This window comes from Coptis chinensis, chromosome 7, assembly GCF_015680905.1.
Source record: "Coptis chinensis isolate HL-2020 chromosome 7, ASM1568090v1, whole genome shotgun sequence".
Classification (NCBI taxonomy): Eukaryota; Viridiplantae; Streptophyta; class Magnoliopsida; order Ranunculales; family Ranunculaceae; genus Coptis; species Coptis chinensis.
Window position 1 is genome coordinate 1,659,864 of NC_141462.1, and position 27,347 is coordinate 1,687,210.

Here is a 27,347-nt window from a genome sequence, read left to right on the forward strand (position 1 = left end):
TATATAATATATGTATTATAAATAACTTCACACGACGGTGTGCCATACAACAACTTAAAACATGTATAAAAAGATGAACAGTATAATTACCAAGCAATACAATGTGGTGTATTTATTGAACAAATAACAATATTTACAATAACTACTCGATTGATAGCCAAGACACTAATTATCACTTAATCTTTTAATCAAAATTTATATATGCATAATACTTTTTCCATCATTATAAAATCCAGCTTCAACTTCAGTACATACTAGATTTTGGACCCAAGCATACGCCCGGGATCTATTAAATATTTTGTGTACTGAAAAAGCTTTACAAAATGTCTCACACAAATTTTCGAATCAGAACATAGTTTTATTTAAAATAAACCGAAATACGTTAATGAGCAACGATTATAGTGCATAAGTATTTGGCAACTAAGAGATCAAATTGAGATAGTCTATTCACTTTGTGGTTTAGGATATTAATCCGTAATTTTATAATTTTCAAATAGAATTATCTTAAATTCGACCTAGCTTGTATAATAGTTTTCTTAGATTAATGGTGATTTAGCGATAAATCATCACTGCTCGGCTTACTAATGTTATTCTAATTACTAATGTGTACAAATCACTAAAATATATATCAAATCACTAAAACAGATTGATTGTTTATATATCCTCAAAAAACACACTACTCCTACTTGAAAAGATTTATCACATGAACATGTTCTATGATAAATTGATAAATACAAAAAGAAAAATCTCTTTCAAGAAAATGCCTTCACCTACTTAGAATACTCCCCAAGTATTTTATTTTTTTTATAGGTGATTGTTTGTATACATACAAAATGTATTTATTCAATTCCAACATGAATAATAGAGAATATCATGTCGTTCTATGTCTTTCGTCAATGTGAACATGTCAAAGTGTTAACATAAAATTGGGTGGATAAAATGAGTAATGACCCTTAATTTTCAAATTTGAACAATCTAATAATCAAGTGGCCGGATGGAAGAAGAGTGTGTCTTTCAAATAACATTTTTCTTCCAAACTTGGAGTTTCTAACACACACTTTGAACTTACAATAAAATGCTCAAATATTAAATCTTATTCCATATTTGTTCTTTTTTGCAGTAGATTTATCTATTCTCAGGCTGTGTTTGGTTCACAGATTCCTATTTATCGTAGAAAACATATTTCTAGAAAGTATATGTCTGGAATTTATTTTGTGTGAATTCACTTTCTCTTTGTTTGGTTTGAGAGAAGAAAACACTTTCTATATATAAAAAAAAAAGTTCTATTCAACAACTGTTTGATCACACCTGCATTCCATTGGATCACACCCCACATTCCACTGGATTATAACCTACAAATTCCCCAATTTTCTAAAAATTGAAGCTCGCACCTTCCAAAACCCTCGACTTTGTGTTCTACCTGCCAGGTTAATGGTGGAATATCACTAGCTATCCCAGCAGAAGATCAAGAGAGTTTGGCAGAAGAGAATTCAAACATTGGTAGCAGGTGAGAGGAATCAAGAGTATTAGGAAACAGAGAGAAGAAAACAACTTCTTCTTTTGTATAAAGTGAGTTGTTTTCCATTGTTAGCTATTACTTAAAGAATATGTTTTCCGTTTTTTGGTTTTCCACTATTTACTAAACGAACCAGAGGTTACAAATTCGATGAAAGAATTTTTTTTTCTTCCATTTTCCTTGAACCAAATACAGTCTCAATGTTTCTGCAAGCACGTTGCAAAACAAAGTTCGGATGAAAAAATAGTAGAGTATCGAAAATAGTACCACAAAGCTCTTCTAATATTGCACGTTGAAAGGATTAAGTTTGATAGTATCAATAAAATGCCACAAAAACAAATATAACAATAATTCACACAAACACTCTTCACTCTTTTGGACCCAACTGATCTTTTGTTTGACTCAGATTCACGACCTGGGACATACAAACTCCAAATAGAATTGAGCACGCAGCAGGATTGACATAGCTGTTTATTTAGCATTTCCTACTTGCACCTGAGAATTTGTACAGAGATGAAAAAGGATCTACCTATGAGCTTCCCTAATCCCTACATTCTTTCATATTGAACAAAACACACAAAATAGGAAAAGACGTAATAAGATACAGCTGAGGAGAAGATAACATTGACAACACAGATCTTAAGGCATGGGGTTTAGCATATCTCAAACTCTCACTACATCAATGCAACCTTGTCAATTCTTCTACTCTCTTGCAAAGATCCTCTACAGAAACGCTCATTGCCTTCGATATCTCCTCCATCCTCTTCCGACTGAGATCGAGAAATGACTCGATAAGATCTCCATCCAAGATTTTTTTTGCATCAGCAGTCTTCTTTTCATTGTTGAAAGACCTCCAATGATCATGGCTTAAACCCCCAACACCCTTTATGACCTTCACCAAGTTTGACTGCAACTTCTCCAAGAAAAGGTATTGTTCATGTGGAAGTGATGCAATGACCCCAATCACACCATTAACGGTGCCATAAATGACAGTCGGAATCTGGAAGGCGCATGACAAGTGAACCATGTCAGAAGCGATTGATAAACTCACCAAGGTGATACTCACCAACAACCTCTAAACGCCCCCGCTCCTCATCAGTGGCATCCTCACTGTTCTTCCTGACGGTAAAGATGTTGAAGTTATTCTCGGCACCAAGATAGATGTCATCATCAAGAATCTCAACGGCAGTCATCCAATTTGCATTGTGGTCGCGAGCACGCTCTTCAATTGCACCCTCCTCCTGCTGAAGAAGGATGTCCATTAAAGAATTAGTGAGACGCTTATTAATTTTCATAACTAAATGTCACAACCAGAAAAGGAAGAAAAAAATCATCTATGGAAATAAAGTTTCAACTTGCAAGTCACATCTTTAATCTTTTGGAGTTGGAGTTTGTACATAAACCGATTTGCACCTTCCAATAGTTTGACTACTTAGGCCAAGTGTTCGTACCGAGATGACTTTACAATTAGATAAGAATAATGTATTATTCAGGACAAGTTCCGGCCCCTTTAACTTTCGTCCAATATCACTTATATATGAGGGTGGATGGAGCCACGAAATCAGGAATTTACCAAAACTTCAAAGATATAAAACATAATAAGAAAAAGGAGAACAAAAACTAGGAAACATGTCTTAAGTTTTGATATAGAAAAGACTGTAAGATAAGAGATGTACTCAAAACACGTTTCACTAGCCAATGCCTTGACGCCATATATTTACCATATCAGCAACGGGGGAGTATCCTGACACACTCCTATATACCGGTATATAAGGTGGTGGAACCCTTTATTTCAGAATCTTCAACAAAAAGACTTCAAGTTGAGGGTTGCTCTAGATAGAGATGTTTAACACTACATAGTCTGATGTAGATTCCATTTTTTTACCATGTTTTTGAGTTTATAAATTCCTCTATCTCTCATTGTGTGTGTGTGTGTAAGCAGAAAACTGAACCGCAATAAGCTAAAATAAAACTGTGTAATATGTGTGTCGATATTCCACTTCTGGTAGATGTCCTGTCAAACACCTGATTCCCGTATCTGACAGCTACCACAAGTCCGTGTCTTGTGCAATAGATAGCAAAATTTGCAAATTTCTTCACACATCTTATGGATCACACTCCCAACAATAAAGACAAAAAACAAGGAACCATATTCATGACATGGGGAAGAGATCAAACACCAAGGAAGCACATAAAAGAAAACTGCTACATACCTTATATATTAACAGATTGATAGATTTCATCAGATCACCAACAACAATAAAATCTCCACGAGTTTGGACATAAAGTGCAATTATATGTCCATGATGTCCACACTCAGATTGCAACTCACGTGAACCATCATCTCGCAACATCCACTTGTACAACTGCATTTTTTGATTGATAGCAGCAAGAAGTTTTCCATTGAAGGCATTCAAAGAGTAAACTGCTCCCTTAGTTTCCTTCTCTGCAATTAATTGTAGTTTCCCATCTTCAACTGCAAAGACCAGTATCCTCCCCTGAAATTGTTTCTATAGTTAGTAAAACCAAATATAAGTAAAAAAATAAAAACAGTTTGAGAATTAGTCAACTCATGAACTATCTATAACTAAAAAGAGAAGAAGAAGAGAGATTCAGAAACCTAGACAGAGTTGTCACATAGACATCATGAACATGCAGTTGAAAGCGCATACACTAACTATGCGCTGAAGGTCGTGAGCCTTTGATTGCATAGACTTTCACGTTTCTAGGATTTGTTTGCTACAAGCAAGCTCTTAAACTCTATCAAAGTATTGTATACACTGAAAGCATAGACTTCAAACAAAAGATCTTCAAAGCACACTAAACTCACTTCATATATGATTCTGAACTTCTACTTTCTTAGTTGTAGATGCTATAGATTCCTTCCTTCTGACATATGGCAAAGCCACCCACATCAACAGATTTCCATGGCCTAAGAAGCAGGACCAATTACAGGTGCACCCGTATGTTGGTCAATGAAAAAATTCTATTTATCCAAAATCGAACTTTTCATTGTTAATTTCCAGTTAACAAGAACCAATTTAATCCCAAACAATAATGAGGATATGTACGTATCTAGTAGCTTAGAGACTCAAAATTCTTGAAGAACGCATTTATCCCTATCAGAGAGGAGAAAGGAGGCTATAATGAGGTAAAGCCAAAAAAATTAAGTGAGGGAGAGGGGGAGGAAGGAGGGATTTTGTCATTGTGTTGTGCACTTTTTTTTCCGATAATAATCTTGTTGTGCACCTAAGTGGAAGCAAACTACGCACCCTGATATGATTGACTCTATCAAACAACTTGATCAGTTGGTATCCTGTATATACATTCACATGGAGAAGACAAGAGAATGCTGAAATACCCAAAGTAACCAATATATGACAGCATATTGCAGTGATTAAGCATTGGGGTGATGCCCTCCCAATAGACAGTTGCGATCAAATACATTTCTGAGATTATATGTAAAATTTATAACTTTTAAAGGATAATCTTAAATACTTACTGGGAATATCCATTATCTTTGAATGGTAAGTAAAAGATATGTAAATAGTAATGCTAGTTACAACAATTTCTTGGGTAAGATCACATTAATGGGTTGAAATGAATGTGATAAAGAACAAATGACATGACCACCTATCGTATAATGCCACTTCTCCTGACATTTACTTGCTACAATAAGCAGATCGGAAGTTTCTCTTACCTTAGAAGGTTCACTTTCTTCCTGCAAAACATATGCTGTTCCCAGACAGTAATATGAATTGCTATCATCTGCAAAGGTACAACTGAGGATAGAGCAACCATACTCGTATGTGTCAAGTGGATAGGTTGATATGAACTCAAAAGTTTGGTCATCAAGCAAACGAACAAAGTGCATTTCAGATTCTTCGGTGCTTGACTGGCCATACTTCATACTACAGATGGCAAATGTTCGAGACTGCTCATGATGAGCGATACGTCTTGGTTGCTCCCCAAGGGGAATTGTTCGTATATGAAGCTTCTGGATATCATCGATAGTGCCGATTGTAAGTTCATCTTCTTTTGCAATAGCAAGGCTGTTGACACAGCAGCAGAGTTGAAAGGGCACATATGGCTAACTTCTTTCAAATTTACATTACTGTAGAGTAATTTCTTGTTACTACTATAGATGACAGTTGGCCTATCTGAAGCAGCAAACACGTGGGTGGTGTTTTTAGATGAAAAAGTGTGCAGAGTAATCGGTTGCGTTCCAAGAGAAACCTTTTTCCGGTCTGATAATTCACCAGTACTCAAGTTTAAAAGAAAATTGAACAGGTGTCCGTCTCCAAGGGCACATAATAAGTATGACACCTGAAGAAGAAAGCATGTCAAATATTATTTTTACCAGACAAACATAGAAGAGAGAAAAGACCAGTTCAAAACTATGAAAACACATAAGAAAATAGTACAGAAGCAGCAGGCATGCAAGTAACCCAACATTGAATTCAGTCCACCATTACCACAAAAAGATCAAAGTTTTGAGAGAAAAGCTGTCTAGAACCGTCTTATCAAAAGTTAAAAAAGCTTTACATAAAACAGACCAAAGAAAAATAAACAAAGATTTTGGGTTGTCATAAAGTGCGATAGTTTGGAAACAAGAACATCTCTCTAACGCATTTAAGGAATGACATATTTTTTGCACTGCATCAAAAACTTTCAAGCCCGTTTATGTATTATTTTCCATTACCACCCAAGAAGAATTTCACTGGTTTGAGTTTTTATATTGGTAAGTTTAAACTCGTACCTGTACTTTGTGACCATCTAGGAGACCCCTAAAACCAATATCAAGTTGGTCCATTAAACCTATTACCTTTTACACTGTTTCCACAGTTCTATTGTGTTCCTACATCTGCTATGAATATGCACTTAGTTTCATTATACCCAGAATAAACAATTCCTTGCAGGCATGCAATTCGTAATATGGTAATAGTATCCTTGTATAAATCATTAAATCATCAGATTAACGGCAGCCAGCCCAAAAGGAATTTTACATGTTCTACAACTAAACCAAAAAACAACAGAATGAGATTTATAAGCATACCCCTTCAAAGGCGCACAAAAGAACAGAGAGAGGAATAACTTCTCCACCCAAATGCTCCTTTGTAACGAGATCCAAACCAGGAAGGTAAAATATCCTAACGCTCATGTCCGTCCACATTCCAACCGCAGCCAGCTGACTACTATTAGAGTTTTCACCGATGGGATTAATGTCTAGGCATGATACTTCATATTCCAATTGAGCATGTTTTACTTCAGTCAATACCCCATCACCAATATCTAGGTACACTAAGTGACCACCACCAGTTGCAAGTAAAACCTGTCATTCTGTCAATAACCAAAAAAGCACAAAAAACCAATGAGTTTTATTTGTTGGTTGTACACAGAATACAATTGCATATTATGGCACATAAAAGAAACCATATGAAGTCAAGGACTACTTGTTTTCTCTCCAAAATAATAAATTTTCTTTCTTTCTTTCTTGTACTTTATACTCTTTGTTTACATAAAGTAAAGTACATTTTTTTTTTTGTTAATTAAAAGTACATTGTATAGAGGTGGAATAAGATATGCTACATATACAGAGAAACAAAAACATTGGACTTAGGACTTGGACACTAAAACATAGTAATTTATGTAACAAATCATTATTATTACTAAACAAAGTGAATTTTGCCTAAAATAATAATAATAATATTGTTAATTTTAATAACAACTAGAAACCAAACAGGAATAGTGTTGGAATGAGAATTTGTGCTCTCAACTTTTTCCTAAAGTGAAAAGGCAATAAACCAATAACAACGTACCTGCGGAAGTACTCAACAGGGAAAAAAACCAAATAAGATGGTTCTCCTGTACTCTATTGAAACACATGATAACATTACCAATATGCAGTGAAGTAATTTGAGGTACACCCATCACTGAACCAATATCACATCATATCAAATTCAAATCAAGTTCTGATTCCAGAACAGATTAACCAAATAAAATAAAAGTCGAAAAATAATTGGGGGGAAAAAAGTATAGCAGATTTAAACATGGTTTCTTAGATATGAATAGTCATTATCTTTCCAGTAGAGCAGATATTAATGTCATTACACATCTAAATAATCAAACAAAACAACTAAATATTCATTACCAATACACAAAAGTGTAATTTATATCACACACTTTACTACTACTAAATCTCCAACCCCTAAAACAAAAGATACCCTAACCAACCCCAAATTCACTACACTTCTTCTTCTTGTATGGGTATATAAGTGACGAGAACTTTTATACAAAACATGTGTACTACGGCAGATAAAATTTCCCTGTTACCAAGAACTCCCCACCGCTCGACATCAAAGCCGTGAACTGAAACCTCCATGAACCGAGCAAGAAAATCCCTGGCTGGCATAGAACACCTCAGAACTCCACCCCCCCATATGATAAAACTGCATAAACTGATCCTGAATAGCCAGAGTCACTACATCCTCAACATGAAAACTAGGAAAGCGGCAACCAAATTTTGCCTCCAAGAACGGCAAAAACGTCGCAGATAAGTCGACCTTACCATCAGTAACAAATTTCATATACCCACTGAAAATGGACCGAAGACAACCAACTTTACTCACATGTTCCAATTGATACAAAATGATTCGGTCGTGATGACACATGCACAACACTTCATTATCGCCAAATATGTTGATGCAAATCACATCGGTCCTTTTACTCCTATTATGGGGACTAGTTCGCTTATCCATAGCTCTGAGAAACGTAGCACGAAAATACCACATATCTAAAACTTTAACATCAGAGGTCACAGTGACACAAAAGTCATGCTCTTCCATTACACTAACCAAATAAACACTCTGCTGCTCATCAATTTCTCTATCCCCATAACGAGGATCCACGATACTTGAGAAATAAACACTCAACTGGCTGTCAAAGTCTCTAGTCACATAATGATTATCCATGACACTTGACAAATGAACGGGCACGAGCTCGATTGAAGCCAACTGCGGTATTCCAGCATACACAACCAAATCTTCCTCAGCAGGGGCGGCTCAAGTCAATCGGGGGCCCTAAGCAAAGTTCCAATAAAATTGTTACATCTTATAGATCGATATGATTTGTTTACGTTATTTCATATGAATGCAAATGCTTAGTTTATTTAACAAAAAATTTAAAAGATAACAATTATTATAAAAATTGATCATAACATTTTCTTTTTTTCTTTCTTGAATAGTCTCTTCCACAAACATTTTTTTTTATAACAAAAAATTTAGAATATAACAATTATTGTAAAAATTGATCATAACATTTTTTTTTCTTTCTTGAATAGTCTCCCTACAAACATTTTTTTTTTATAACAAGAAATTTAAAAGATAATAATTATTGTCAAAATTGATCCTAACATTTTGTTTATTCTTTCTTGAATAGTCTCCCCCACAAACATTTTTTTTTATAACAAAAAATTTAGAAGATAACAATTATTGTAAAAATTGATCATAATATTTTCTTTTTTCCTTCTTGAATAGTCTCCTCCACAAAATTTTTTTTTTATAACAAAAAATTTAGAAGATAACAATTATTGTAAAAATTGATCCTAACATTTTATTTTTTCTTTCTTGAATAATCTCCCCCTCAAACATTTTTTTTTTATAACAAAGAAATTTAAAAGATAACAATTATTGGGTCACAATTGATCTTAACATTTTCTTTATTATTTTTTGAATAGTTTCTCCACAAACTTTTTTTTTAATTAAATTTTATTGATAAAAAGAACAGAAATACAAAATGAAGTAGAAACATAGGAGTGTTGTTAGGGAGATCCTCACATACAGAGAGATCTAAAACAAAACACCATAAATACATGAGGAATAGTGGAAGAATAAAAAAATGTCCTACACCTATAACATTGTAGAAGATCATGGCCAAACAACAATATCACAAACTTGAAATTTCAATATATTTATTTAATAAAGAATTACACAAGAGAGAGAGAGAATTCTACAACAAATTAAACAATATAAAAAAACCAAATAAGACAAAAGAATGATAGAAATAATATTGAGGTGTTGAAGAAATTTAATTAGTTAGGATAAATCATACCTTTTTATTTAAAAAAAAAAAAAGAAATAAAAACATTTTAAAAAAACGAATAGGTTTAATGCAATTTTCTAATTTCCAATTCTACGCCATTTTTTTTTTTTTTTTTTTTTTTTTTCAATGAACAAAATCGTTTATATAGCCGGATTAAAATAAATGAAAAACCATTGAAATAGCAATGAGTTTTTTTTCACACCCATAAAAAAAACAATAATAGATTTAGAACTGTAAGTAGGTTAGGATATATTGGGCCCTTTGGACAGCGAGCCTAAGCCGCTGCTTATTTTACTATAGGGTAGAACGAACCGGCCCTGTTCCTCAGGCTCCTCAAATAACTGCAACGCACCAGCACATATCTATAAAAATAGCGTCAATTTGAAACTAAAATGGAACAAACAAAGGATAAATCATACCTTTTTTAGTGAAAAATGATAATCATCTTCACACTCTAGTTCTTCAAACAGCTAAAAAAAGCATAACACAAATAAGAAATGTAAACCTTAGAAAAAAAAAAAAAAAAACTAGGAAAAACATTTAAAAAAAAAATTACTCACCACTGCAAGACCGAAGTCGTCGACCTCTTCATTCTCCAACTCCTCCACTTTTGCCATCTCTCTAATTCTCCCGCCTTTTTTTTTTATTTCTCTCTCTCTTCTGTCTTGTTCTTACAGTGAGAACAAAATCAGACTAATATCCACCTGCCTTTGTTCAAAAAGTAGAAAATACGAAAATGGTTTTTGTTAGTTTTTGCACTGGCAAACCCTAGAACAATATAAGCTTCAATGCTAAAGTCAAACGTAGTGGAATGAGTTATTATTATTATTATTATTATTATTATTATTATTATTTTCCGATAATAGAGTGGAATGAGAATTGACAGAACACAGAAGTACGTGGTCTATACATAAATGAAAAACAATGTAAATTACATTGTTTGATCTCTCTTTTTATTATGGGCGATCATTATTCGTGTACAAACTACAGGAAAAACCATATTGTCGCCCTAAACTACTCCATCAATCTCCTTCCTTGCAGCTGCACATGTGGGGTTGCTCGAGAGGTCAGTGCTTGCCCATTTGCAACATGTTGTTTCTCAGGATACACAGCTCCTTTTTTATCAAATCCTGGCACACCAACTTCTTCCAGGGGAGGATATGATCTCCCACTTCCCTTGACAAGATTTCTTATCATCAGTTTAAACTCCTTGTCCCCGAGTAAAGTCTCCAATGTCACATGCACACCTGAATAATAAAAGAATATGGAAGGAATGAGGTAAAATTCAGGATACCAATCTTTGCGATGCAAGTTTCCTTTCAGCTGAAATTGCAAGTTTCATGTGCCTAAATACACTAATAGGGGTGAACTTTTAGGTAAAAACTATACGTACGGTATCTCCAGTAATGCTTTGGATTTGTGGGATCATTGATCGTCTCTTCCACTGCAGGCCGTGTTGTGTACTCTTTCCTTCAGTGCTAGCAGATCCTGACCATTCAGCAAAAAGCATGAGTTACATTCATTGTTGAAACAGAAGCAACATAAATGTTGTTCATATTTTAGTTACATCACCAAGGTACAATAACAAGTGTAGGTACCACATTACCTGAAGTGGGAAAATTGCCCACATTGACGGAACTTGGACATGCTGGCGTAGGACGAAGTAGGATACATCTGGAGTACAATGAGATGGTGGTACATCATTTGATCTCATCATAGTCTTATAAAATCGACATCTTCTATCTTCATCTTCTTCCCACCAAGCACGCATGGTGGAGCAATCATGGCATGATGGTGCACAAACCTATCAAAAGGATTGTAACAAATGACAAAACAGTTTTCATATACGTTTTAAAAATTTTTGTTGTCATTATGTAAAGGAATTAAGGAAAAGAGATATGCACACAAAATAGGTGCAAGGTTATAGAAGGAGATTACTGTCATATAGCTTTTGTACATTTTACTGAGAAGGAATGCCAAACTAGAGGACAAATTGGGTTCATGGTCCAAAAAACCTAATTTTAAACACATCACACGTTTTAAAATGAAAAATGAATTTTGAGTTACCACTCAATATTCGTATCTTCAAGATTAAAACGAGGATAAAATTTGTGATTTGGGAAAAACTAACAACAAAGGATATTCTAACTTCAAAATTGATACTGTTCACATGAAATTCATAAAAAATTAGGGGAGGTCTTGTTTGGGCCTCTTCTTAACAAGTTATTTAGAATTAGGATGAGAAAACTCAACCAAAATTAACTCACTAGATTTTTCATGAGAGGTGAAAATTTACAACAACAGAGATTTTTCAAAAGCTTTATTACATTTTACTTTTGAATAATGAGAAAAGTGACCCCATTGACTGTGATCTGATGTTTCAAAGAAATCCCTCAAGAAATAAAAACGCCGCATAACCAATAAAATTCACAAACATAAGTTGTTGAAGTCATTGGAACTGAACGTGTCAACAGCACCAAAATAGAAGATGAACTAACTGGATAACAGAAAAAAAAAAATTTGCAGTAGAGGTAAGTATCGACTCTTTCCCTAGGAAGTAAATTTTTTGGCAATTGAAATCAACAACCTTCATGTAAGAACTTGAATGATAAGGATGCAGCAGCCAAATATCATTTCATGGAACACATATCGATAGAATTTAAAATTAACTCAATTAAGTGTATGTGTATAATATTAAAAATGAGTTCTTTTCACAAAATTCCACAAATTCATCACTTGACTACTCTGATTTGTGGGAAAAAAAAAAAAATAATGAGAACAGGATATTTCCTTCAAATACTGGCCTACTATCAACTCATCAATAACGAGACGTCAACAATTGAAATCATTGAAGAATAGAATGGACAAGACAATAGGTATGCATATTCGTACAAATATTGTTCATGTTGTTCAAATTTAAATTTTTTTTAGTTAAGATCATTAGCCTGGTAATAAATAATTTCTTATTTTTGTTCTTCTGCTCGACTTTGACTATTTGATTGCTAAAGTATGCTTCTTTATTTCACAAATATAATTCAAAGTTTTGCATCTATGAATCTCAGTTCCCCATACAATGCGAATTTAAGTATCCACATAGTACTAAGAACTCATCCTCCTGTACAAGTGACAAGGACCTGCAAAACTAAGTTGCATCAGAATAGTGGAACACAATGTCCTATAAATCCCAAATCTCCTTTTTAGTAAGATAGTTTTATCAACTATTTTTTTTTTGTTTGATACATATTCATATTGCAGCTGGGCTCATTTGTGATGACTTTGTGCAGAAGATTTATCGATAGAGAATTCGAATAATCTTGAAGAAATAACCATTTCTGATGAGAAGGAAAGCCATTGGGTTGCGCCATATTTTGTGGTCGATATCATCTTCAACATCTTCACGAGGGTTCCTGCCCATAAAGTTCAAGAAGTGAGGTATAGTTGCAAAGAGTGGTATGATGTAATGAACAGTTCTCGTTTTCACCTTCACCCACCTTCATCATCGTCATCAAATACCCTAGTTTGATTGCCATACCGATCGTCATGGTCTTACCAGTCAAAGAGGGCGTTCGCTATGTTCGTCCTGATATTATACAAATACATGTTCAAAGGGAGTGAATGAATGTTTACGCGTACTGTATAAAGTGGTTTCTGTTTTAAAATGCATTGCTTGAATTTACCATCGCTCGCTAGTCTGTTTCTAACGTTATTTCTGCTGGTTTAAATGTACTGTTAGATATTTTTGCCCGAGGACTGGGGCAAAAATATGTTATTTATTTATCTAGATTATATAATCTAGTTTTTTTTTTAATGCCAGTTGGTTTTTACTGCTAATTGTACTCTTCCTTTTTAGGCCAAGTCCAATGGTGCGGCAAAACACCAAATATCACGGACATTTTAATCCAATGGTGCGTCAAAACTTAGGAACGCGTACTGCTTTCATGCATGTTTACCATGCTCGCTAGTCTGTTTCTAACGTTATTTCTGCTGGTTTAAATGTACTGTTAGATATTTTTGCCCGAGGACTGGGGCAAAAATATGTTATTTACTGCTAATTGTACTCTTCCTTTTTAAAGAAACAATAACTTTTCAATAGTTATTAATAATATAATAAGTTTATATTTGCCCAACCAGTGATCTTGTTCGCTTCTCCTCTCATGTTTTTTCACGTGATCATTTGTCTTTTCATTTCGCGAACTGCACACTCCATAGTTGGTCCAGCTTATGTGAATTTGCACTAGACATTCTGAAAAAAGAAAGTGTTACTTTCCAGTTTACGAAGAGCATGATCCAAAAGAAAATTAAGAGCATCGTTGATCATTCAGCAATTTGACATCATAGTTAATTAAATTCCCAAATTTACACGAGCTACATGGGCATGACAAAGAAGCTCTACAATGTTTTACAAGCTAGAATTTATTGGTACAACTTCAACTTATTTTAACTTCAACACCCCCGCCCCCCATCGACCTTGGGGCCCAACCACTAAGGCTCAGCAAACACCTTTTATCTTTTGAGTAATGTAGAAATTCAGAAGACGTTCGAGACTTCCCCAAAGAGTTAATCACATTTATATTGCCCCCAGCACATATTGTGATATGTTGTGTTCTTCAAGCCAGGAATATTAAGCCAAATGAGACTTCCCATGGCAATGCATTAAGCAACAATCGATGTGTTCATCTCATTCAAGATGCGGCAGTACGTACTGTGTTCTGATGAGTTCTTGAAGCCAGGAATGAAATCTGCGAAGAATCTCAACACTGCTGCTAGATGCTGGGGGTCACTGGAAGCATATGCTGATTCAAGAAACAATGAGGGCCGGATGGAATTGACCTGCAATATCACCAAGTTCTTCTCAGTCACTCAACATTCTAATCGATGATCCTATATACCATCATCATATCCAAGTATAGTGACTAAAACATAGTGAAAGAGTTAACTAAAGTTGAACGTGATAACAAAAGCATAGTGAACAGAGTTAAATAAGTAAAGTAGAACACAAATACATGGAAAGTAAACAAAGCTAACATTTAACAATGGTATATTGGAGAACAGATTTACAATGTAACTTTATTTTACATTGTATCTTCTTCAATAACTGTTAGAGTGCCTACACAAGGTTCTCACATGTGTAACTGTAAATTTTTTTTCTTATTCAATACAAAAGTTAGCTCACTTAGAAAAAAAAATGGTATATTGGAGAAAAATCAATAGGTACTGAAACGTGTGATGTGATGTGTGACTCATTCAACTGCTTGCAGCCCAAAATGCAACAGAGAAAAATATTAACTGATTGGCATCTCCGCCTCGGCATGGCTTATTGGACGACAGCATCCAATGCGGATAACAGTAGTAGTCCCCTGGTATATAATATATTAATATGCTACACTTGTAGTAAGCCTCTTCGAACTATTGACTACCTTTCTATTGGAATCTTGTTTAAGAGTGTTGCATTTCGGCCAATGTGAATGCTCTGCTTACCAGATAGACTCACATACTTTCACAGAAATTAAAATTCAAGACCCTACTTAGTTTATCCGCTACAAGTTTGAGTAGTAGTTAAGAGGACTAAAAGTGGGGACAATTTAATAACGAGAGATACATTGAACAGCTAGACAGCAACAAAATATTGAAGTATATTAACTACTGCAAGATAACTTGCTTGGCACCAAAAAAATGAAACATTATGCCGGGATATGAAAATCAATATTTCCCAAAGGGTGAAGCAAGGATATACCCTTTTAAACTTCAGCAAACTGGAAAGTTAAAAAGAAAAGACAGAACTTATATTTTTCCTCAAAAGTTGAATGCCAATCGAGAATCACCTTATTTTTGTGTGCATATCGTAGAGCTTCAAGATAATATCCATCTTGCACTAGTAGCAGAACATAGTCATGATGCAAAGAGAGCTGCCTCAGCATATCCATGCCCAACTTTCTTGTCTGGAAATCCTGACGCCCTGAGTCTAAGAGTTGCAGTGCAACTTCTTTTGAGGGCTCAAATATCTGCATTAGAATAATAAAATTGACTAGTGATCTACTGAAGTACTAGCTCAGAAACCTTAGCAACTAGACCGATGCATAGTTAAGTGGAAGTAAATGTGATGCATCCCTCTTAAGGCATCACACGAACTCATTAATAATTCAACTGGTTAGTCTAGGAGGCAAAGAACCATGTCTTTAGAAGAAATATATATCTACAAGGAGATCCTCAGTAAATATTAATGATTTTCAGCATATATGCCCTGACTCTGAGCATTGCCACCTCACGCTCTGAAGTGGATAAGTTTTATATTTGAAAACAGTGGTCGTAAAAATCCTCATACATCACAATTTACAAGTCGGAACCAAGAACATGCATATTTATAGAGAAACATGGTCTCATCATTCCCCATGCACTGGAACAGAAAGAGTTTGTAAGAAAATTCACAATTGATACTGAAACGTTTGCACAAACCTTGTGTATGACGAACAACCCAAGTTCTGCATAACGTTCACTGCGAGCTAGCAATTGTATAGTCATCACATTCAAATTTGTATGTACTTTAAGTTTCTCTGAAGCAGCGCTGCATAATCAAAAGAAAACATTCATGGGAAACTTGCAATGCATCGAATCCATCTTGCTATTTCATTATTTAAAAGATCTTGCGTTACTTTAGTAAACAGGGATAGTGTCAGAGTGAAAGTTTGTGCTGCTGACTTTTTTCTAAAGTGAAAGGGCAATATGAACGTACCTTCGGAAGTACTCAACAAGAATAGAAACCAAGTAAGATGGTTCTCCTGTCATCTCTTCTTCAATGAGAGAAAAGACTAGGCTGTACATCTCATCTGGTGAAACAGCTACTGAAGTTACTTGTGAGTCCCGATCCTCAGAAACATCAGAGCAAACTATTCCACGCGCTCGAGATTGTGAAGATGGTTGCTCAACCTCAGCATTAGAAACTTCAACAATTCGTTCAGAATTTGAACTGTCCTCGGAATCAGAAGAAAGTGATAACCTATTAATTCTAGAACATTCATCAAAATCTAGAGATTCGTTCCCAGTATCTCGTAACATGGAATGTTGAGATTCTTTTTCCAACCCACTCACAAGTCCATGCTGATTGGGGTTTCCATGTCTCTCCAACTGACTCCTAGATTCATCATCTACTGCCCCAGATCCATCAAACTGCTGACTGCTAGAAGTTGAAGCCTTCTTGCTTTCAGCTGTTCTTCTGGGAAAAGAAGCTTCCGTTTTCATTGAGTGAGAGTAAGAAGAGACAAGTACATCAATTGCCTTGGAAACCACTGATACAGGTCGCCGCTCTAGAATCAGAGTTCGCATTATTGCCAAGCATAACTGCTTTGCCTAAATGGAAAATGAAGTTTTCAAAGAGAGTACATTGTTAATGGAAAAAACCTAGCCGCGAGACATAAAAATGCCGAATGCTTTAACACAAAAAGTGTACAACTTCCAAGAAAATAAAATAAAATAAAACCCTACCTTTTTCGTTTCCAACTTGCGCCGCTGCAAAAATTCTAGAACTGTAGGAGCTTCTGAGCTACTGGCAGCAATTGCCTATGAGCAAAAGAAAGATATGCTCCTTAACTCACTAGAATCAGCTTTTGGCAGTGGTAATATAATTTATTTTCTTATAACAAACATCCTTTTCTTCTTAACAAGACAGGGATGCTTTAACTAAGACTTAATTTGAAATACTGTTGATCATGGTTCTCTGAACTCTTAAGTACCCATACTAGTAACTGAATGAAAAACTAGCCGAGAAAGAAATAATTAAAATTCTGCAACAAAGAGTGCCGCCCACTAAAGTACCAAGACTATAAGAAGTAAAATACATGCCCAAACCAAGTTCTCGGGGTTCAAATCTTAAGTAAATAAAGATTTTCTAATGTGAAGTTCGTCTGTCATATTTTCAAAATATCTAAGAAACAATCTGATTTACATATCTGTGACCAAAAGTAATAGAATCAGGACAATTTTGTACCCTAAACCTTTTGCAGTTGCCTTAAATACTTAAAGATTATTATTTAAAGTGGGCATTGAACTCAAAACCAAATGGTAATGAGTGGAGAGGCCCCAGGATTTTTCTATTGATTGGCTAGAGTTTAGACTCCCAATGTGGGATTAATAATCTCAACAAGTAAAATAGACATGACCCCTCAAACATACCTCTAGGTCTAAATGGATCCTCCACAGATTACCATGAACAGCATCACATATCAGATCGGGAACAAGAAAAATCCATCCATCTCCATAGACAACTGCTTCATGATCAGTCATTTCAATTGTTTCCATATGGAGTGCATCTTTACCACTAGATCTAGTGGAAGCATTAATCCTGGGTAATCCCCTTAACAGAAGAGGAAGAGGAGCAGATATTGGTGCTCGGGAATCTGAAAAAATGTCATATAGTATGACAACTTTTGCATCGACTTGATGCACTAGAAGAACATTATCAATCACACTGACTGCAATCTTGCTTGAATATATTGGTAATGAACACTGAAATAGAAATCAACAACAATTATAATGAAGGATAATATACAATTGTGGAAAACCATTGTTAATTTCCATAGAGGTGATCATGATTCTATTCTTAGAAGGTAAAGATTTCACAAAACAGCTGTGAGCTGTCTACTACATAAACTTATGTTATTCCTAATTTTAAAAATTATTAAAATGGTAATGAAAAATGAAGAACCCAGGCTACCATTTGTGAAGGATCAGAATCGCAAATTAATGATTTTCGGGTCGATGCCTCGATCAAGACATTTTATGCATATGTTGTTGCAAAATTCTAAATCAAGTTTTGCGATCCCAAAGGTGGTCTCAACATCCTGAGATTGTGTTACAGATCCCTAATGGCGCTTTCCAGAGTAAATTATATTCACTCGAAAAATTGGATCCAAACACAGTCAACTCGGGATTCCAACCCCCTTTTTGAATCTCCACATGGACATGTGCCTTACGCCCCTATTTGAGGTGATGAGAGTACACCGTTTGAACCTGAATCAGCCTATTGATCAGAAGAACTTGATCTCTGATTTTTATTCTTCTTTTGGTACTACATGCAAGTAATCTAGATATCAATCGGATGATTAAAACAAAATCACAACTAACAAGTGTGATCATACGCACCGGTAAAAGTAGTGTTCTTATTTGGAGGTGTACGACCATTTGATAGGCAATAGTAATAATATCATTCTGGGTTCATATAAGATTTATGATTAAATTTGTTTCCGAATACAATTATCAGATTTATTTCATTTCCTAATCGATCTGGAAACAACTTGAAGAGTCTGAGTTTCAAGATTCTGATTTTTTTAGGGTCGGTGAAGCGACCAATGTGCTCTTTGGAGCTCAATAACTCTAACATTGTTTATAATTAATTAATCATATCAGATTATTGGAAGTGGCTGGGAGTTTGGATAAGATCATACCACAGACAGAGGGCATGAACATACCTGTCGTACAACAGCGTCACGGTAAAATCTGTACAAGTGGAGTAGCATTGCAACCCTATCCACTTGCGAGCAATATATTCTACCATAGCTGTGAATATTGACAGAATACATCATAATCACTTTCAAATGCAAGTTGAAAAATAATATCTTCTGCTGAAAAGAAATGAACCCATGGTGAAAATGAGACTATTAGCCAAAGAAACACATAAAATTGAACTTACATTGTCACAATATGCAAATCTTCCTCAGCTAGGACAGGTTTCTTGTTGGCCTCAGCTTTGGCCATTGCCATATCAAACCGTGGCACCCGAATGACTCCTCCAGCTGAAAACTGATGATATGAACAAGTATTTGGGTTTAACAAGTGAGAAATAATAAGGACTGAATGATAATGGTATTTATCTTAAGCTTCGATAATGATGTCTGCTTTTGAACTTCGGAAACAAGATATATATGGAAATGAGAAGCTCTCTATAGATTAAGATGTCAGAACCAGCAAATTTGCTATGTTGCATGTGCATAAGTTATTGCAAAATAAAAAAACAAAGACTTATATAAACAATCGAATGTTACAGCATGAACAATGATGCCTTTATTTAGTCGACCGCCTTATTTATTTTTTAAAGAGTAAAAGCTTAACCTTACCACTTGTGAAAGATACATACGACTCAATCTCACAACAAGAGCATACCCTCAACTCTTCCTAAAAGTTTGATGAAAACAAACAACAAAAGATCTGACTAAGCCCATCCCAAACCATCAAACCGACACTTATCCCTCTCTAGATTCTAGACACACGCCTTAGGGATTGAGAAAGACAGCAAGCTCTGCGCACACTCATTTGGGAGTACACACACACTCTAAGACAGTAAGACAGATTGGAGGGTAGAAAAGAGCACCACATTTTCCATGCAAATGACAACATATTACGATGTGATCCACAAACTCACTGCCACACATGCATCAAAAAAAAAAAAAAAAAACTTATGAGGAACGAAATATATATTGCCTGCAGTTCTTATTTGTTAAGTGCAGGCAATAAACTGTTTATTACTTTGTTTTTTGATATCTTAGATTTATCAATTAAACTATTCATTTGTAATTAGTAGCAGGAATCAAAGGCATGATTCAAATAGTTCAATCAATAGCAAGCATATATATTTAAATTTCCTATGAACGTGAAATGGTAAATATATCTTCTCGTTTGCGGTAGAAATTGGTGAAACCAAACTGGGGAGTAAGAAAAAGAGTTTTTTCTATGATCGGAGAAATTGAAGATACATATGTACCAAAACTACTGAAGAACATGGGGATAGATCTCTATATATAGAGACTTCCTCCATAACTTTATAAATTGCTAAGCCTGTTATAATGCAGATAATACTAAGGAGACATAACAACTACTGAATCTGAATCTCAAATAACAGTACAGGATATGATCTTAGAAACCTTAGCATCTTAAAGCTAGATTTACCATTGTACCTGGAATCCAGACAAGGTCTTGCACTGCATTCCAGAAGCAAGAAGAGCCATGCGACTCTCATGTGTGTAAACATACCAGCTCACATTCAATTTCTTAGTCTCCACGAATCGAAGTGCTTTCAACTCGGATTCATAAGTAAACAAGTCCAATCCACTGCAAATCAGCTTAAGTTAGTATCAATGGCGTATATCCCCCTTTTCAAATTAACATGCATATAATATGTTCAAAAAGTTTGCTCCAAAATGTTATACAACCAGCAACTCCACACACTAATCCTGAGCCTGACTTTGTGGCACATACCTAGTCTTAACAAATATAACATCACAGGTCGCACAATCCGTCCAGAAAAACCCAAGTATGCTCTCCGAATCTGACCTACACCTTTGAGTAAAATCCTGTCCAGTTTCTCTATTCCTGAATTGAATTTCCTGATTTGATCTCTGGATCCCAATAACCTTTCCATCTAAAGAATATCTTATAGATAGGACTGGTCCTTCATCTATCAAATCAACGCTAGGAGCATCCTGTAGAGATATTGGAGCCGTTTTCCATACAAAAACCTGCAAAGCCATGCAGCGGAAACTGAATATTAGTAAGTTTATGCATTGTATAAGCACTAAATAATTCACAAATCCATATCTAGTAGTACCACATTACCCGATCAGATGCAGGGGAGAGTAAAAGCTTATTCCCATCGTCATAAAATAAACCCCTAGATCCAGGAATGCTGCATCTTAGGGGTGGATGTTGGATATAAACATGTGAGAGAGAAGCAGACTCACTTAACCCTCCACTAGATTGAGTGGTCAATGCTGCTCCCAACATGTTATTCTCCTCTGGCACTACTATTCTAACAGAAGGACTTCTACTGCTTATAAACCTGTAGTGCCATAACAGAAAATAAAAAAGCTTGGTGACAATTATGCTTCCAAGAAACAGTCTTTAACATATATAATGTACCAAATACCTTATTCCACAGGATTGATTAAAGAAAATGATCCACCCTAAGCCTTGCCTCTAAGCTACAAAAGAAGACAGAATGTAACAACACTTAGTTTTCTGGCGAATCTCTATAATAAGAAAAAAATAAATAGTACCACGTTTTGCATGCATGATTTGAGTGCAAGAAACTCTTTTAAACACATATCACGGTCAACCTCTGGAACTTTTGCTGCCACACAAGTTCCATAATCTTTTGCCTGGAGTTTAGAAATTGTTAATTTGTATTATGTAAAATCTTTATTTTGAATTGGTTCGTTAACTGACCTGGGCAGTACAAGTGATCAAAATGCGCTTCAGTGTCGAAATAGGCTTCGACTCTTTCATTCCCAGATTACACTTTCTTCGATTTCAGAAAAAGAATAAAACTTTGAGATCGAAACACGCCCAACTGACTTTCAACTGGTCCAATCTTAAGATGGGCCTCATTTGATGGGGTGGGCTTTTATGTTTGATTTGAGTTGTGTTGCAGTTTGCAAATTGAAGATGACTTAATTTGTATATATTTTATTTATCAAGCAAATCAACTTATCAACACTTGAAGCTATCATTTGTTATGTACAATATTAAGGATGCCAACAATTACATAGCAAACAATTCTATATTAGATTACAATACACAACATTCTATTCACAAGCATAGCCTTTGTAACATGTCCACCGCCTGCTTATCATGACTCACAACTGCATGGACATAAGAAGCCTCTGATCTTTTGACAAAGGAGAAGAAGCAGCCTCAACCATCTGCAGCAAATAAATTTAGAAACTTTAAGAAAACAAGACTTGAACCAAGATGGGTTTTGGACTGCAATACAACTAAAATCTGTCTTAACTACCTAGAGTAAGTAAAAAAAAAAAGACAATAATTTAGATTGAGAAGAGGCACATAGTCATCACATAGTCTAGACGTGTCGGCTAGCCATTGGAGTAAACAGTTAACGCGAATGTAAACAACACAGTTGGTTTTGTTTATCTGAAAGAACCTAGGCTATTAAGGAGACTATTAAGAATTCTTGGAAGAGCATTTCACCTTTTTCCTCGAACATAAAATTTTTGGCAAACAAATGTGCACAATTGCAAATGAATGTCTCTTTAGCTTGTTAAGATTAAGTAGCAAACAAACATCCTTGAAAGCAATGTTGTTAAAAACTACTGGTTTAGGGACAAACCTCAAAGCCAGTTTTATTGTACAATTCTTGGGCAGGTATGTTGTCGGCATTTACATGAACAAATAATTGTTTCATACCTGTTAATGAAACAAAAGTAGACTAAATTAATACAAAATATTCTGAAACAAAAGTAGAATTGGATATAACTACTGGTACTGGGAACTCAAGACGGTATACCTGCCAAGGAGGCAATATCTGTGGCCAAATACAACATATTAGAAGCAATCCCCTGACGACGAGCAAACTTCGACACACAAAGATTTGCAATGTAAGCATACTTGTGCATATCATAAGCCTCGTGACTTGCCAAAACTGCGGAATATTTTTCGTGTTCCTGGAGATAAGATGTGAATTTAATATGGACAATGGCTACCATGTTGATTGATGTATTAGAATCAAAGCGATGAGAATCCATAATACAAACAAATAACAGAACATGAAGGAGTTGACATCATGAGGTTTACCCCTGGGTATGTTTCTCCTTGCAAAAACTGGCGGATGCTGAGGTCCAGTGTTCCTACGACGCTATTTAAGACAGTACGCTTAACATTTTTATCATCCTTGACCTGAAATGAAGAAAGTGGATCGTACCACACTTAAAATTGTACATCATTACAAAGTAACTAAAGAAACTTCTAATGTGGATCAAAGCTTTACCAGGGACTTTCTTAGTTAAGAATACTCCAGGCTATTGATTTAGACTCTTCTGTAACTACTAATGACTCAATTCTGCAAACAGTTGCAGATAGTGTAACTTACTTCAAAAGTTCTTTAACAAAACAATATCCGTGTGGATATCAGAACACACTTTAATTATTTTTATTCGAAAAATTGATAATATTTCTTCCCCTTTCAACTTGACCCATAAAGTGGCAAGCCAAGCAACCTTCCACTTGTCTTATCTTCCTTATTAGATATATTCCAATAAAACTGCCACCTTTTTAAATCAAAAAGCTTTGACATTAGCATGTGACTGATCATTCGTATATAGCTGGGGACGAGGATAGCTTCCCCATTTAGAAAGTAATTAGTTGTCAGTTGCAAAGATAGGCTTTAACTGCATGTTGTAATTTCACCCCAAACAATTTCAACCGACAGCGCTATTCTTCTTATAAACGATATATATTTTCACATTACTATTCATACAAAAACTACAACCAAGAAATCAAATGCATAAATAAGTGTAGTCGTCAGATGAAACATACTGTAACCATGCAAAAACAGCTCAACGAATTTCCATCCCTCCCACCACACCGGCGTTTCAAGGCATAGAACTCCTGCAACCACAACAAACAGAAAGGTAATTTCCCATACAGACCAGGTAAAAACAGAAAAAATCTCTTGGGAAAAGAATGTGTTGAGGTAGAAATTGAGTCAAATCTCAAATGAAAAGGCTGAGGCGAGACCACCACACGTTTTTGAATGACCTCCTAAAGGGAGAGAGGGTTTACCTGTTCAGCACACTTCCTTTTGTAACTATCGACATGCCTGGGGAACATATAAGTTTCTTTTTTAGAATTCATATTAAATCACTTGAAGCTGTAAAATAATAATGTTACTAGGTGCCAAAAATATTGCAAGGAAGGTCAAGTTTATAACGGAAAACAAACCTCATGTAAGATACAGACTCCCAATGTGCTTCTGCCCGCAACCATGATGCTGTCTGCAAAGCAAAACGAGATAAAATAACAGCTCAAAGTAGGGACCAAAGCGAAAACAACTCAATGATGAGGCTTCAAAAGGAAGATGCACATGAAGAGGCAGCCACCTCAACACAGATGGGAGTATGGGACATAACCCAAAAAGATGGGGCACAAGCCCTCAAGCTCCATCTTTGTGGCAATAAGTTCCGTAATTAAAGAATTTAAGTTGGAGGCAAAACAGGATAACCTGAATAAATAAATATCTACATTGCATATAATCCTCTAAAAAATCACCCTTGCACTTCATGGTGCCATTCCATTGAACAATGTGACCTACTGAACCTACTACCTTTAAAGATATGTCACAAATGTAGGAGCACACCATAGGAATGCAATCTAAATACCAGTCACATAGAAGTCAAAAAAACGTACTCACCCAATACTCCTCATCCAAAACAACTCCACGAGCAACAAATCGACCAAATCTTCGTTTTTGAATACCACATGTTTCCAGGTCAGTGGTCTGTAAGCGACCAAAAGCAAGCTCAGGCAGTGTTGTGCTGTCACTTGTACATACAGATGATTGTAGGATACTGTGTGCACTATCATTACAATGGACTTCAATAGGTTTCCATCTATGGTCCCTGTACGTAATCACACAAACTAAATCCAGTAATTGAAAATAAAATGGCACTTGCCACCTTAATACCATGTAAGGAAATATATATACCTGAATTGATGTGATGATGAATCCCTAACAACACAAAGAAAATTGTTAAGCTTCCGCTTTTTAGCAAACACTAATGGAATTCGTAGAAATTCTGGTGAAACTATCCCTTTCAGCTCCATTTATTTACAAATTCTTCAACGATCGACCCATGAAGCTCAGATCGTTGAAGAATTATTACTGGCTTCGATTGATTGGAAACTCAAACTTTCAGACCTGGTAATAATACAAGCTTAAAAAGGGGTTATTTATAGGTACTGCTCTATATATTAGTGGATAAAAATCGTTTCTTTATTGCAATTATGCGACTTTTTAGTGATGGTTTTTGTCTTTTTGTCCACGCGAGCTGTTGCAGCCGGTCGATGTGATCAGTGGCTCCGGTTTACATAAACAATTTGGCGGGCATATCACCTATTTTCCAAGTTTATAGTGCAAGTGCCAATCTTTGAATGACAAAAACATTGTATATTTGACAATTGAATAGAAACATGGTGTTTATATAGAGATACCAAGCTAATAATAATATTTGAATAGGTTTATTTAAAAAAATAAAAATAAATTAAACATACTACAACACTTCTAGCATGAGAGATTGTGGTGTGTGTTTGGTTAGAGGAATTTAAATTCCTGAAAAATAAAAATAGAGTGATATTCAAGTATAATGAAGAAGAAGATCCAAGTGGAGACAGGGAAGTTACCCCATAGTCTACCTGCTATTTCCACTTTCGTTTTATTTTTTTTTATGTTCTCTATTCACATAACTATCCATCACATTTCACAAATTCTAAATCTTGATTATGAGAAACCAAACACACTGTAGAATGTAGATATGTGGATGCACTTTACGATTGCACTCTTGTTTGTTTGGGATAAGAGTTGCCTGCATATTACGTTTTTTTGGTTAACTTGAATCAAGCCTCACGTAGTTATTTGAGCTGATTTTATTTATTTGCTCAAAGTCGTTATCAAGTGTAGATTTATATTTTGTTATATCTTGATGATTCATCATTATTTATGATGTTATAAAGTAAATATCTTATTGATTAGTGGGTTGACTGAGCTTCAGGATGATAGATCATTTGATTCCATATATGGCTGTGTTAGACTGTCAATGGATCGGTTTGGGTTGGGTTATAGAAAATCCGAACCCGAACCGATAAGAAAGTTAGGAACCCGAAACCAAACCAAACTAATAAAAAAATTGAGAATCTGAAACCAAACTGAACCGATAAGAAATATTGCAAACCGAACCCAAACCGACTCAAACCGAAAACTATAAAATCACTTAAATCTTAAATTAAATTAATTAATTTCAATCACATAATTGATAAACATATACAAAATTAATTATAAATATTACTAAAATGTCATCTTATCGATTTGAGTTCATATCGGTTCAGTGGAGGGCAAATTCGAAACCAAACTAATATCTTATCGGTTCGGTTCGATTTCGGGTCGGTAGAAAATAAATCAAATTATTCTAACCCAAACCGTTTTTTATCGGTTTGATTCGGATCGGTTATTGGGTTATCGAAACCTATTAACAGCCCTAGGATGTGTTTGATATTTGAGACGACCTGAGTTTGGATTGTTATTACGTTATAGTAGCGTGGTACGACCTAGTGATGTACGAGCTGTGAAAATACGACCTAGTGTGTAAACACGTGTGTTGATATGTTTGAGAACGAAAATACTTACACACACTTTAGTGTCAAAATATAAAATACATGATTCTCTAAATCAATTTCACTATGTGAATGGTCAAACTATCAATAATACTTGGCGAGAGGTGTATATCAATTTCTTGAGTCTGGCCTGTTGAGTTCTGGCCACAAAAAACAAATAAAAATAAATGTGTATACTTAGTCAGAACTCAATATAGGCCTCTTTTTTGTGAGGGGAGTAATCCATGACAAGGTCAGCTAGTTTAGTTTTTTGGACATATCTCTCTGAAGAGTAGTAATTAGTACGGGAGTTACGGATAATTTGATACGTGTGGATGATGATTCATTTTGGTCCTACTAAATCCACAACTTGGAGTAAAAGTCAGGCGTGTTTTTAATGAAGAAATTAACACCACTCCACGCATCATTTTTCAACCAACCAACTCTATTCCAATACACCACGACGCAACATAACTTTTAATTTTCAAATCCCTCAACGGTCAAGATTCTCCATAATTTCCCCTCGTGCTAAAATCGACGGACAGTGAGACAGGGTATGCAATCTGGCTTTGGTATCTGAGTTGCA

At 35.2% G+C, this 27,347-nt stretch overlaps 2 protein-coding genes, 2 long non-coding RNA genes and 1 pseudogene across 9 annotated transcripts; 1 reads left to right on the plus strand and 4 right to left on the minus strand.

Moving 5' to 3' along the window:
* Positions 1-1,972: 1,972 nt before the first annotated feature.
* LOC147485097 (DNA damage-binding protein 1-like) lies at positions 1,973-10,233 on the minus strand (annotated as a pseudogene). Its single transcript, XR_015201250.1, has 7 exons — positions 10,177-10,233; positions 10,036-10,086; positions 7,903-8,529; positions 6,573-6,848; positions 5,217-5,842; positions 3,730-4,014; positions 1,973-2,760 (listed from the first exon to the last, which is right to left on the minus strand). The product of XR_015201250.1 is annotated as a DNA damage-binding protein 1-like (transcript).
* A 296-nt stretch (positions 10,234-10,529) lies between these two features.
* LOC147485098 (uncharacterized) lies at positions 10,530-11,414 on the minus strand. The gene is made up of 3 exons (XR_015202106.1): positions 11,223-11,414; positions 11,010-11,104; positions 10,530-10,863 (listed from the first exon to the last, which is right to left on the minus strand). It is a non-coding gene; the product is annotated as an uncharacterized LOC147485098 (long non-coding RNA).
* A 431-nt stretch (positions 11,415-11,845) lies between these two features.
* On the plus strand, positions 11,846-13,211 carry LOC147485099 (uncharacterized). Of its 2 annotated transcripts, XR_015201665.1 has the most exons (3): positions 11,846-12,147; positions 12,399-12,492; positions 12,901-13,211. It is a non-coding gene; the product is annotated as an uncharacterized LOC147485099 (long non-coding RNA). The 2 variants fall into 2 exon arrangements; XR_015201664.1 differs by having other exon boundaries at positions 11,855-12,492.
* A 688-nt stretch (positions 13,212-13,899) lies between these two features.
* On the minus strand, positions 13,900-21,965 carry LOC147485100 (C18orf8). Of its 4 annotated transcripts, none has more exons than XM_086570400.1 (14): positions 21,827-21,965; positions 21,718-21,759; positions 21,528-21,582; positions 21,218-21,440; positions 20,861-21,120; positions 20,560-20,713; positions 19,299-19,408; positions 19,078-19,165; positions 17,783-18,115; positions 17,096-17,170; positions 16,347-16,960; positions 16,070-16,178; positions 15,439-15,618; positions 13,900-14,446 (listed from the first exon to the last, which is right to left on the minus strand). In XM_086570400.1, the coding sequence occupies exons 4-14, from the start codon at positions 21,383-21,385 to the stop codon at positions 14,270-14,272; spliced, it is 2,268 nt and encodes a 755-aa protein (XP_086426526.1). In that variant the 5' UTR covers positions 21,386-21,440; positions 21,528-21,582; positions 21,718-21,759; positions 21,827-21,965; the 3' UTR covers positions 13,900-14,269. The 4 variants fall into 4 exon arrangements, with proteins under 4 accessions (XP_086426526.1, XP_086426524.1, XP_086426523.1 ...); XM_086570398.1 differs by having other exon boundaries at positions 21,661-21,759; XM_086570397.1 differs by having other exon boundaries at positions 21,658-21,759.
* Positions 21,966-22,046: 81 nt separating this feature from the next.
* On the minus strand, positions 22,047-25,699 carry LOC147485101 (GCN5-related N-acetyltransferase 6, chloroplastic-like). The gene is made up of 9 exons (XM_086570403.1): positions 25,101-25,699; positions 24,807-25,014; positions 24,338-24,390; positions 24,179-24,215; positions 23,933-24,004; positions 23,192-23,293; positions 22,905-23,061; positions 22,728-22,804; positions 22,047-22,302 (listed from the first exon to the last, which is right to left on the minus strand). Exons 1-9 carry the CDS (start codon positions 25,217-25,219, stop codon positions 22,237-22,239), a joined length of 891 nt encoding a protein of 296 aa, XP_086426529.1. The 5' UTR covers positions 25,220-25,699; the 3' UTR covers positions 22,047-22,236.
* Positions 25,700-27,347: the final 1,648 nt, after the last annotated feature.